This window comes from Leucoraja erinacea, chromosome 18 (assembly GCF_028641065.1).
Source record: "Leucoraja erinacea ecotype New England chromosome 18, Leri_hhj_1, whole genome shotgun sequence".
NCBI classification, from domain to species: Eukaryota; Metazoa; Chordata; class Chondrichthyes; order Rajiformes; family Rajidae; genus Leucoraja; species Leucoraja erinaceus.
In genome coordinates this window covers 12,279,084-12,292,429 of record NC_073394.1, presented here as the reverse complement: position 1 = coordinate 12,292,429, position 13,346 = coordinate 12,279,084, and the positions used below count along the sequence as shown (strand labels likewise).

General features: G+C 51.6%; 1 protein-coding gene across 3 annotated transcripts in view; it reads left to right on the top strand.

Moving 5' to 3' along the window:
• Positions 1-13,346, top strand: part of LOC129705655 (F-actin-monooxygenase MICAL2-like) — a 131,059-nt gene that overhangs the window by 51,801 nt on the left and 65,912 nt on the right. For 2 of the 3 annotated variants that reach the window (XM_055649332.1, XM_055649334.1), the window contains exons 18-23: positions 1,547-1,714; positions 3,480-3,590; positions 5,617-5,733; positions 7,376-7,468; positions 7,812-7,901; positions 11,375-11,482. The exons of the other annotated variant lie outside the window; for it this stretch is intronic. In XM_055649332.1, coding sequence (XP_055505307.1) covers positions 1,547-1,714; positions 3,480-3,590; positions 5,617-5,733; positions 7,376-7,468; positions 7,812-7,901; positions 11,375-11,482 — 687 coding nt within the window. The remainder of the gene's footprint in view (positions 1-1,546; positions 1,715-3,479; positions 3,591-5,616; positions 5,734-7,375; positions 7,469-7,811; positions 7,902-11,374; positions 11,483-13,346) is intronic. 3 annotated transcript variants of the gene reach the window in all.

Genomic DNA, 13,346 nt, shown 5'->3' with positions numbered 1-13,346 from the left:
GCAGCACAGTTGGTCGAGCTGCTGCCTCACTATGCCAGAGATTCAAGTATTATGCAGGTTCATTCACCTCTGCCATTGCCCCCAGTGTGTCGGGAGTGGATGAGGAAGTGGGATAACATAGAGCTAGTGTGGACGGGTGATCGAAGGTCGGCATGGACTCAGTGGGCAGAAAGGCTGTTTCCATGCTGTATCTCTAAAAACTAAATAAGACCAAACAGCATATAATGAATTAAAATAGAAAAAGTGGAACACCTTCCAAAGCAGAGATTCAGTTAGGCAATGCTTCACGTTAAGAAGAGCTGGGTTGTTCTGATGTAGACTTCCCAGAGTGTTACGGAGTGATAGAACAGCAACAGGCCCTTCGGCCCGCCATATCAATACTGACCAACAACAACCCATCTCTCCTAATCCTGTTTACCAACGCTTGGCCTATTGCTACTTCTGTCAAGTCAAGAGTATTTAATTGTCATTAAATTGTCGTAAGTAATGAAAATATTACTTATTGCACCTTACAGGCTCATAAAAGCAATAACACACAGATAATGTATAATAATCAAAAACATATATTAATAATCAGTAATCCTAGGTGACCATAATAGTGCAAAATCAATGTCTGTACTGCAACTAAAGACACAGTCCATATAAGATCACAGTTGCTGAGGTTAGTGTTGTGCAGTGTTGTGCAGGCTCCTGCACCCTATTCCCAATGGTAGCAGCCACAATGAGAATGAACATTTTCACTTAGTTTAGCCCTCTCCTGCCTGCTATTAGATCATCCCCCACTTTCCTTCCACAGAGAGAATTTTTTTAGGTTTAGTTTAGAGATACAATGCAAAAACAGGCCCTTTAGACGACCAAGCCGTGCCACAAACCAGCAATCCCCCCACAATCCACGCCATCCTACACACACCAGGGACAATTTACAATTACACCAAGCCAATTTACCTACAATCCTGCACGTCTATGGGGTGTGGAGGGAAACCGTACATCTCGGAGAAAACCCACACAGTCACGGGGAGAACGTACAAATTCCATACAGACAGCACTTGTAGTCGGGATCGAACCCAGGTCTCCGGCGCTGTAAGGCAGCAACTCTACCGCTGTGCCGCCCGTGTTCTAGTGGGCACAAGACCCAGGATGGACTGGTAGGGCCAAATGGCCTGTCTCCAGGGGCAGCACGGTGGCGCAGTTGTAAAGTCGCTGCCTCACAGCATCAGAGACCCACGTTCGATCCTGACTATGAGTGCTGTCTGAGAATTTGTACGTTTTCCCTGTGTCTGCGTGGGTTTTCTCCGGGTGCTCTGGTTTCCTCCCACATCCCAAGGACGTGCGAGTTTGTAGGTTAGTTGGCTTTGATATATTGCTCTTAGTGTGTAGGAAGTGGGTGTAAAAGTGGGGTATCATAAAACTGGTGTGAATGGGCGATTGATGGTTGGGGTGGACTTGGTTGGCCTTGGGCCTAGCTGCTCCCACTGCAGCCTCTCCACAGTTGTGGTGAAGGGTCGGGTTATTGGTCACGGGCTGACCCTGCTGTTTTGCCTGGTAGTCTGATCTCGTGGCCAGTGCCGAGCAGGTGATCAGGGACGCCAAGTTCGTGAAGGAGGCCGAGCGGCAGGCAGGGGTGGGCAAGCACGTGCCCGTGATCCCCCACAACGCCCTCGTACTGTCGGGCGTCCTGCAGCGGCTCCAGCGTCTCGAGGAGAAGCTCGAACAGGTGACTTACTGCTGCCCTGAGCTCATGCTTGTGTGCAGTGTCTGCACTTCCCCTCTCTCCTCTCCCTCCCCCTGCACATTCCCACTCTCCCCTCCCCTTCCCACTACCCCTTCCTGCACGTCCCCACTCTAACTCTCCTTTCCCTCTCTCCCCCCCTGCACATTTCCCCTCTCACTCCCCTTTCTTGCTCCATCTACACACCTTCCCTTTCCCTTCCTCCCTCTGCAACCCCTCCCCTCTCTCTACACTCCTTCCACTCTCTCTCAGTCCTCTTTCCATTCCTCTATCCCTGTTTCCCTCCTGCCCTGCACCATTATTTACTAATTTCTGTTCATTTGCATGCTCTGATCAATCACCTTATCTCTTCCAACGCTGTGTATTTCATTGAACATCTCTGAGAGCTCTCCGCTCCCCTCTACTTCCCTGGTTTTGCCTGGAGTCCTGTAATTCTCTTCTTCCTTCATATATTTATCCTTTGCTCTTCCAAAAGTCCCCGTTGAATCTGCTTGCACTGCCCCTCCTGATTACAGGAACTGTGACTTAAAACATAGCTGCATCTCCCTTCTGCTTCTCCTGTGCACAGTCTTCAAGCGTTGCCCTCTGATTACCACAAACATTCTCTCCTTTACTTACCCCATCGGAATCTCCCGTGGTTTTGAGCAAATTCTCCCCATCACTCTCTCTGCTGTGGGCCTGGTCCCTCCCACTAGTCCCGTCTGTCCAGGGAGCTGAGGGTTTGGACCGGAGATGTTGACGGAATCGCTCTCGTTACCTGTAGCTGCAGGAACGAGCGGATGCAATGCACAGGAGATGCTCCATAGTTGCGACTGTTGCATGGTTCCATCCTGCAGCTACGGCTACTGTTTAGGGTTGTTGCGTGCCTTTAGCCGGCTGCCGCGCTGAGCTGGCGTGCAATGAGATTGCACATTTGCATGTGGCCAGATTGTATGCTTGTGTGTTAGCGAGATTGCACGCTGGCATGTGGTCAGATTGCTCGCTGGCATGTGACAAGATTGTTTGCTTGTGTGTGGTGAGATTGCACACTGGTATGTGGTGGATTTGCACGCTTGCGTGAAGTGAGATGGCACACTAGTGTGTTAGTGAGATTACATGCTTGTGTGTGATGAGATTGCACACTTACATGTAGTGAGATTGCACCCTTGAACGCTATCGTGTCGGGGGGACTGGATGTGAAAGTGGGATAACGGAGCTGGTGTGAATGGGGGACCGATGGCCGGTGTGTACTTGGGCTGAAGGGCATGTGTGTCCATGCTGTATCCCTAAACTAAACTAAACTAAACTGGAGGAGATATCTGGAGGTCCCTGTTACCCTGGGAGCAGCGGAGACTCCAATTGCACTCATGGACTTTCAGCCCAGATGGAAATTGGAGGCTGATTTTTATTGGATCAGGACATGGTATCAGGGAGGAAGGTGGACATCTGGAGATGCAATGGATTGGCCACGATTGATCTCAGTGGTGAAGCCAGTCTGAGGGACCAAGTGGTCTCGTCCTTCTACAATGAGGGTTTCCTCTTGCAACTTACCGTCCATTCCCCAACAGTTGGAGGTTAATCCCCATCCCACAGTTGTCCCTTGGACTTTGTGTTGGTCTGACTCTCCCAGTGGTGGAACCAGGGAATAACCTCGACCCCCCTCCTCTCTATCTACACTAACCTGCTCTCTCGCACCCGCCCGCCCGCCACCTCTTGCTTGCCCTTTGTCTTAATCTTCTCTTGCTTTCCTCTCCTGCATTCCTCACGGTAGAGGAAGGCTCTGTCTCTCGCGCAAGGCGACGTTCCCTTTAGCAGGAAGAGCATTAAGGAGAGAGGAGCGCACCTGACCGCACTCTTTGGGGCCAGGACGCTGAGACAACAGGTGCGTAATGTGTGCGGCCGTGCGTCATTCACTCTGCTGCCGAGCGGGAAGGCATTACTGACGGGAACGCACGCTCCCTCAACGAGGTAGCACGATGCCCACCCTGCCGACCAAAGACAGAGGGTGGTACAGGTCACAGAGCCCACCGAGCATGGTCCACTGAGTGGTCCGATCTTATGGGACAGCACAGCCTATGTGGGCTGAAGGGCCACTTCTGACCCGACCACTGCCCAAGTGAGGTTCCTTGTCGATGTCACGTCTCTGGGTGGGGCTGTGTTTCGGGGCTAAGCTCTGTATATGGGGTCAAAAGTCAAAGGCATTGCAAGCCGCTGGAGGCCTGCAGTAAAAGCAGAAAATCCCACGGGAATGATCAACGGGCCAGGCAGCGTCTGCAGGGGGAAGGACTCTCCGACCGGTAATCTTGTCTCTCCGCGGATGCTGCCTGACCCGCTGGGTGTGTCCAGCCTTCTCCGGTGTCAGGGCGTCCACGGCTTATCCTCTGAGGATCTGCTGCCCGCCCTAACTTGTCCTCCAGAAGGTGAGCAGCTGGTGGAAGGGGCACAGGGTTGGGTTTGTGCTTGTTTCCCATGGGGAGCAGAGGATTGTGGAGGTCACCGGGGGCGGTGGGAAGGTGAGGGGACGGTGAACCTGATCAGTCTCTGCAGGCCACCCCTTGCAGGGTTATCATAAGATGCCATTGGGATCCAACCTGGGGGGGGGTGGGGGGGGGGGGGGGGGGGTTGGGGGGGAGGGTCAGTGCTGAGCTCTGGTACCATGGCAACGTGAAGGGGGTTGGGTTACCTCGCTGCTCCCCACCCTCCCCCCTCCAGGATCTTTGTGACCTAACCGATGATGGTGTTGTTGGTGGTCCTCACCATCTCCCCCTCAACCCTTCATCCCGTTGAGGAGTGACCTCTCACCCCCCCCCCTCTTCACTGGGCACTGACCTCTCACCCTCTCTTCACTGGGCACTGACCTCTCAACCCCACACTGGGCAATGACCTTTGACCCCCCCCCCCCCCCCCCCGGGGAATGACCTCTCACCCCCACGGGCACTGATATCTCATCCCCTCCTTGGACCCCTGTTGTACAATGACCAGAACATTCCCAGCTTCCTGGTTCAGCTTTCCGGGTGTGCGCTCCCATCCCTGTCCCGTTCCCCATCCCGTGGTCTCCCTCTCTCTCCGGGACGGAGCTCACTGCCTTCCCCTCAGGCCCAGGGGCCTTCACCAGACACACGGGGTCACCAGACACACGGCCTCTCCTCTTCCCCCACTGCAGATTGGAGCCCGGGGGTTAGAGTCTGTGTCCACTCCGCGCCTCTCTGCTGGGTTGACGCCATGACTCAGTGACTTGAAGTTGATTCAAACCCCCCCCCCCCCTGGTCCCTGTACAGTGGCCACCAGCGTTTAGGGCTCAAATCCCGATTTAGCCAATAACAAAGCGCTGGAGGAGCTCAGCGGGTCAGGCCGCATCTGTGGAGGGAGATTGTCCGATGATGTTTCGGGTCAGGACCCCTCTTCAGGCCCACTCCCACCGATCTCCAACACACCGACTCCTGTTGGTGACCGGTCCCCGTTTGACCTCCTGCCTGCCTTCCCCAGGGTCATTGACCATGTCCACTTCACTCGCCCCCTGTGATCGCACAGCCTCCCTGCTCCCTCCGCACCAACGGACAACAAAACCCGCTGAGGATGGGGTGCCATTGTCATCTGGTGGGCTGAGGCCGGGCGCCAGCTCTCAGACACTTCCCCATCCATCTCTGCCCCATGACGACAACCCCATAGACAAACACCGTCACAATGACCCGAAAGGTCGCCTGCCCATTCCCTCCAGGGATGCTGCCCGTGCTGCGGAGTTCCTCCAGCACTTTGTGTTTTACTCCAGGTTCCAGCATCTGCGTCTCCGTGTGCTCCGCTAATCCTGACTGGCTTTCTGCGCCGTTCCGTCAACGTGGCTTTCATCCATCTCTGCTCTTGTTTTCTCGGTTGCCTCCCACACATTCCATCGCACCTCTCGCTAACAGTCGGGTCTGCCGGACTCCACCTCATCCCATGCTGTCGCCGGTGCTGCCTCTTCCACCCATGGCTCTGCTCTCTCCATGTCTCCAGTTGTGCCTCACCTGCTCCACCCTCCAACACAGGTACACGTCGAGCCCGGTACGCTCGATAGACAATAGACAATAGGTGCAGGAGTAGGCCATTCGGCCCTTCAAGCCAGCACCGCCATTCACTGTGATCATCCACAATCAGTACCCCAGTTCCTGCCTTCTCCCCATATCCCTTGACTCCACTATCTTTAAGAGCTCTATCAAACTCTCTCTTGAAAACATCTAGAGAATTGGCCTCCATTGCATTCTGAGGCAGAGAATTCCGCAGATTCACAACTCTCTGTGTGAAAAGGGTTTTACTCATCTCCATTCTGATTCAGATTCAGATTCAATTTTAATTGTCATTGTCAGTGTACAGTACAGAGACAACGAAATGCATTCTAAATGGCTCACCCCTTATTCTTAAACTGTGGCCCCTGGTTCTGGACCCCCAACATCAGGAACATGTTTCCTGCCTCTAGCGTGTCCAAACCCTTAACAATCTTAAAAATCAATAAGACCTCCTCTCATCCTTCTAAATTCCAGAGTATACGAGTCCAGCCGCTCCATTCTATCAATATATGACAGTCCCGCCATCCCGGGAATTAACCTTGTGAACCTACGCTGCACTCCCTCAATAGACTAACGTCACACACTCCCCGGATACGGACAAGGGAAGCATCTTCACATCCATGAGAGAGGGACTCCAGCAATTCTCCAGCACCTGCTGTGTCCCTCCAAAGGGAACCTTGGGCACTACAGTATGAAAGGTGGCAGAGAGAGCACTTTACGATACAGCTCAGGACTCAGTGACGTTGGTTAGAGAGTCACCCAGCACACAAACAGGCCCTTCGGCCCAACTCGTCCATGCCCACCAAAATGCCCCGTCTAAGCCAGTCCCATTCATCCACCTCGCACGTATCTCTAAACCTTTCCTATCCATGTACCTATCTTTTACATGTTGTTACTGTACCTGTCTCGACTACTTCCTCTGGCAGTTCATTCCATTTACCCCACATCCGTCTGTGTGATACCTTCAGGTTCCTATTAAATCTTTCCCTTCTCCTCTGCCCTCTAGTTCTCGTTTCCCCCACACTTGGAAAAGATCTTTACGTATTCCCCTTAGCTATTTACCGCATGATTTTATACACAATTCTCTATGATCACCCCACAGCCTCCTGCTTTCCCAGGCCGAGCCTGCCCAGCCTCCCCCTTTAGCTCAGGCACTCGATTGAAAGATACATGATGGCTGTGCGCCCCTTAGTACTGTCCCTCCCACAGTGCCCTGTGAAGCCCCACAGCCCAGGTGACCATTCAGCCATTGTACATGTTCTAGCTTCTCGCCCGTCCGTCCCTATCAAACGCCCCCCCTTCCAGTATCTCTGCAGGTCCCTTGTTGATTCCTGTGATTCTGTCCACTCAGGCAATGCATCTCACCAGTCTTCTACCACATCGCTCTGCTTCAGTTGTGGTCAGTTTAGGGGCATTGTTAACTGGTATTAACCAGGTTCCTTCAGTGCAACAAACGCAGGAGCTTTTAGCATCAGGCGTACACACATAAGCTTGTGAGAATAAATCTTCTGCCTTGATTTCACTGATCTGCGGCTGCAGCCCTCTTCTCTGTTACTGTTGTGCTTTACCTCTCCTCCTTTCCTCTCCTGTTCTTCCATCCTGTCCGGGTGTCAATTGCCCTCAGATACGTGATATCAGGGAGGCCGCCATTAATTTGGAAAGGATGTTCCTCGGTGGCAAAGATGAATCGAATGTCCAGGACAAGGCTAGAGTTGAGGTGAGTGTGAGCACGACTCTCTAGTCTCCCAATTCAGCTGTGGGGCTGAAGGAAGAGCCTCCGCTCTGTACTGTTTGGCCCATCGAGCCTGTGATAACCCAATCAGCAATGAGTCTAATTCTCTCTGGCTTAAATTGTAAATTGTCCCTTGTGTGTAGGATAGTGATCGCTGGTTGACACAGACTCGGTGGGCTGAGGGGCCTGTTTCCACGCTGTATCTCTAACGTCTAAAACTGGAATGAGAATGGAGCCAAATTCTGGTCTGCCCGGACTTGGAGCTGAGTGCTGTCTGCTCTCTCTTCTCTCTCTCTCTCTCTCTCTCTCTCTCTCTCTCTTGTTGTAGATTCCCAGCTCAGGGTCACCTGGACTCTGTCCCCGCAGTGAAAGTGTGAGCCCCCGGTCTACAGTCTCTGCCCAGCACTGTCACAGAGAGGTAGAGCCCGCACTGCGGATCTGCATGTCCCGAACCGTGCATGCAACGCATTGCTAGTCGCAGGTGTGTGCAATTCACCAGCTGACCCTCAGTAACTGCTGCAACCGCCGCTAGACCTTGGCTCCCGTCCCGTCCTGGTCCCGAAGAGATGGGCGGCATGGTGGCGCAGCGGGTAGAGCTGCTGCCTCACAGCTCTAGAGACCCAGGTTCAATCTTGACCCCCCGTGCTGTCTGTATGGAGTTAGCACGTCCTCCATGTGATTGTATGAGATTCATAAATGTATAAGTTATAGGAGCAGAAATAGGCCATTCGGCACATCAATTCTACTCCACCATTCAATCATGGCTGATCTATCTTATCCTCTCAACCCCATTCTCCATCTTCCTCCCCATAATGGACTCAGTGGTCGAAGGGTCTGTTCCCATGCTGTTTCTCTACGTCTAACTGTCACACTTTTGAGTAGAAAGGAACTACGGAGGTAGACAAAAATGCTGGAGAAACTCAGCCGGTGCGGCAGCATCTATGGAGCGAAGGAATAGGTGACGTTTTAGGCCGAGACCCTTCTTCAGTCTGACCCGAAACGTCACCTATTCCTTTGCTCCATAGATGCTGCCTCACCCGCTGAGTTACCCCTGCACTTTGACCTGAGTTATTCTGAGGCAGGTCACAACTCAGTGCATCTTTGAGTCTCATGAAGAGGCTTCGGGCAGGATGGCGAACAGCTGGAGGAATGGTTATGTATGACCATGGGGACGGCTGGGTAGGGAATGTGGACCTGAACAAGTACTTGTCCAGTACTTCCCCTCCCACAGTGTCAGGGAGAGTGAAGGAGGAAGGATGACCATTGGGGTCAGTGGTCCAATGGCTTGCTTACTGTCATGTCCGCCAGCTACAGTGAAATACATTTGTTTGATGCAGCTCAGCAAGACCCCAGCATAAGCACAATTCTCCCGGTTGAAACAGCCCACAGTCCATATGCAAGAGGTCGCATTTTGAGGCAAGGGGAGGAACAGGGAGTCAGCAGTAAGGTAGACAGAAATGCTGGAGAAACTCAGCGGGTGCGGCAGCATCTATGGAGCGAAGGAACTAGGCAACATTTCAGGTCGAAACCCTTCTTCAGAATTTTGAGCAGTAAGAACTGTTTAATTGTGACACGTACCAACAAAAGGGTGGCACAGCGGTAGAGTTGCTGCCTTACAGCGCCCGAGACCCGGGTACGATCTTGACTACAGGTCTGTACGGAGTTTGTACTTTCTCACTGTGACCACGTGGGTTTCCTCCGGGTGCTCCGGATTCCCCCCCATACTCCGAAATACGTACAAGTTTGTAGGTTAACTGGCTCAGTAAAGATTGTAAATTGTCCCTCGTGTGTGTGGGATAGTGTTCGTGTGCGGGGATCGCTGGTCAGCGCGGACTCGGTGGTCCGATGGCCCTGTTTCCACGCTGTATCTCTAAACTAAACAGTGAAATTCTTACTAGCCGCCCATTGAGGCGAAAGCACACAGATAAATATATAATCATGCACAATATAATAAACGTATAACCATAATACTAGGCAAACATCATAGTGCAAAACTGAAGTCTGTTATGCAACCAACGATGCAGAGCCAGCAAGATCACAGTGTTTTGGATGCGAGGTTAATGTTGTGTCGTGTTCAGGAGGCTGAGGGCTGCTGTTCTTGAACCTGGCGGTCACGGTTCTACAGATAAACCCAAGGACAACAAAGTAATAGAAACAGAACATGTTGCAAACACTGGCAGGTCGGGGAGCGTCTGTGGAGAGAGAACTAGTCAATGGATTTTCATCAGACAAAGTGAGAAATGGTGTGTGTTTTCATTTGAAGAGATAAGGAGAGGGCCAAAGAAAGTTGTTGAGTAGAAGATCCTTTTGGTGCTCTCCAGCTAATTTATAGTTAATTATTATGGTGACCTGGTATAACTTGTATGGTTACAATGGTATGAGTTATTTATTATGTTATTGATCATTGCGTATTTATTTGTGTGGTATTGAGTTCATCGGCCTGTTAAGCTGCATCGATGAGGAATTGCATTGTTCCATTGTGGATGCATACGGCAATTTGTCTCTTTTGACTCTTTTTCTCTGCCCAGTCTCGATCTCTCGACTCGAGAGAGAGAGAGAGAGAGAGCAAGAGACAAAGCGACTTTCTGGAACTGCCGCGTACAGGGCAGAGGGGTTGTTGCAAATACACAGCAGGTCAGGCAGCATGTGTGGAGAAAGGAAGAGTGCGATGATGTTATAGGTGGATCTGACCAGCCAGTCCTTGTCCCTTGGGAAACCAGGCTATAGTAACGGTGGCGAGGGGAGACGGCAGCTGTGACCTTGGCAGCCAGTGCCCACAGGTGTGTCCTTGGCAGCCAGTGCCCACCAGGTTATGACATAGAAACATAGACATAGAAACATAGAAAATAGGTGCAGGAGTAGGCCAATGGGCCCTTCGAGCCTGCACCGCCATTCAATATGATCATGGCTGATCATCCAACTCAGTATCCCATACCTGCCTTCTCTCCATATCCCCTGATCCCTTTAGCCACAAGGGCCACGTCTAACTCCCTCCTAAATATAGCCAATGAACTGGCCTCAACTACCTTCTGTGGCAGAGAATTCCACATTGGCAGCCAGTGTCCACAGGTGTGTCCTTGGCAGCCAGTGCCAGCCAGGTTATGACATTGGCTGCCAGTGTCCACAGGTGTGACCTTTGCAGTGTGCCCACAGATGTGACCTTGGCAACTAATACCAACAGGTATGACCTTGGCAGCCAGTGCCGACAGGTGAACTCCTCAAGTTGTGCCTCGTTCACAGATCAAGGCCACTATCCTTGCAGCGCTGGCTGAGAACGGTTGTCTTCAACTGAGCTCTGCATCCCTGGGCACGAGCTCCCTCTCACTTCCCAGCTTTGCGTGGCCAGACGGTTACTAACCGCAGCCGTGAGCCTCTGCAGCTTGGCATCTTGCGGAGAGCGAGTTATCTGGATGCCTGCCTGATACCCGCTGGTTTCCATTATCCAGCACCCGACTTGGCTTCAGCTTGACGGCTACGCTCTGATTTCTATCATCCTGGCTCTTTCCCACCTTCTCTCTCAATTCGTGTTCTTTCTTTCTTTTCCTGTGCACCCTTTGCTTCCCCTCCACCTATTCCACCCTCCATCTATTTTCTCTCTCACTCGCTCTCCCCCTCTCTTCTCTCTCCACTTTCTTCTCTCCCCCACCCTTCCCACTCACCCCCTCCCCCTCCCGCCACTCCCTCTCTCTCTCTCTCTTTAACCTTTCTCTCTTTCTCCCACCACTCTCTCCCCTCTCTTCCACCACTCTCACCCTCTCTCTCCCACCACTTTCCCTTTGTCTCTTCACCTCCTTCTCTCTTCACTCTCTCTCTCTGTCTCTCTCACCCCTCATCCCCTCTCTATGTTGCCCTTTCTTCTCTGCTCTCTCTCCCCCCCTCCCTGGTGGTTAGATGACGGTGGGGAAGGTTTCGACAGTCATTGGAGACATGGCGGAGATTCTGGTTAAACTTTACCGCACGGATCACCGGCCCAATGCAGCGGTGGCCCCTCAGGTGCAGGTAAGCTTTCAGCTGGAGCGGGGAGAAGCTGGCGATCCTGTGCTGACTGATTTCACATCCCACTAGCTGTCGTTCTGAAGCTCATTCGCACCTCTCACCAGTGTTGATGTTCATTTCAATACAACAGTGCGAGACTAAATGTGCAATAAGGAACTGCGGACGCTGGTTTACACCAAAGATACACACAACATGCTGGAGCAGGGCAGGTAGCATCTCTGGAGGGAGAGAGGGAATGGGTGACGTTTTGGGTCGAGACCCACTGAAGATCCGATCTGATTAGTTGTTGAAATAGATCCAATGATGGCGATTATTTCTCGATTTATTAACCACTGTTTACTAAATTCATCTCAACACCCAGCAAGTTGTTTTAACATTGATTGAATTGAACTACGGGATCTGTAGTGGCATTATTAACACTAGTTTCTGCCCCCAAAACATTGTTCAACGGTGTCGGCTTGGTTCAGAGTGGCATTTTGTATACCTGACTTACTGGGCTGTGATAAAATGTGTGAGCAGGAACTGCAGATGCTGGTTGAACTGAAGACATACACAAAAAGCTGGAGTAATGCCCCTGTCCCACTTAGGCGACTAGGTTGTTGTAGACATTGTCGTAGGGGGGTCCACCTACGACAATGTCTACAGCAACCTAGTCGACGTCAAGCTACCGACAACCGGCGACCCATTCAGACCATCCCTACGATAACCTACGTCCACCTGCGACAAGCTACAACAAGCCATGACCCTGTCGGCGACAACTGAAGACAACTTAAAACGATTCAGTTGCCGGTACCTGTTGGAGGTTGGCGTAGGTTGATGTGGGCAGTTGCCAATGGAATTCACCAAAGTCAACACCTACGACAGCACATACGTCAGGAGCAGACGAGCCACGATCATTGGCGTCAAGCCACGGTCGCCGAAAGGTTTTGAACATTTCAAAATCCAGCGGCGACCCGAAAAACGCTACGATTCTTTGGGCGACTTGAGGAGACTACTCACGACCGTACAGGCGACCACCTAGTCGCCCGTAGTTGCCGAAAGAAATCGTCTAAGTGGAACAGGCCCATAACTCGGCGGGTCAGGCAGCATCTCTGGTGAAAAAGACTAGGTGACGTTTCGGGTCGAGATTGAGAGTCAGGGCAAGGGGAAACGAGATATGGATGGTACTTCAGACAAACGAATGGAAGGTATGCAGAAAGCAATGATAATCATGGATATGTGGAAGCCACAATGGTCCATTGTTGGCTGTGGGATAGATGATCACGTTAGACAGACAGTGGAACTCAAGAGGACAACAGCGAAACTAGTACGATGACTAGTGTGGGGGAAGGAAGGGTAGAGAGGGGATGAAAGGTTTACTTGAACTTGGAGAAATCAATGTTCATTCCCTGGGTTGTAAGTCCGCCTTGACCTATGTGATCTCCCAGTTGCCAGACGCTTTAACTCCCATTCCCATTCCCACACTGGCTTTCCTGCCCTGGGCCTCTACTGTCAGAGTGAGGCCAAACATAAATTGGAGGAACAGCACATATTTTGCCTGGTCAGCTGACAGCCCAACAGTGTTTTAGTATTGATTACTTCAAGTAACCACAGAGGAGATTAGTTTATCTTGGTATAGTTTTCACCACAGATATTGTGGGCTTTCTGTGCTGCACTGGTATGGTGTGGTCGGGTACTTTGTCACAGGTTCAGTGAAATTCATTTTTGTATACAGTTCAGTGCAAGTATCACTGTACATAAGCACTTAGATACATCTTAGATAAGCAACTCAGATACAGTACAAGTATACAGCTGTAGTACACTGAGTCAGTATACAGAATCGCCAGTTTGCTGCCATTTTCAAGCCCCAGTTGTTGTAAGTGCAGGG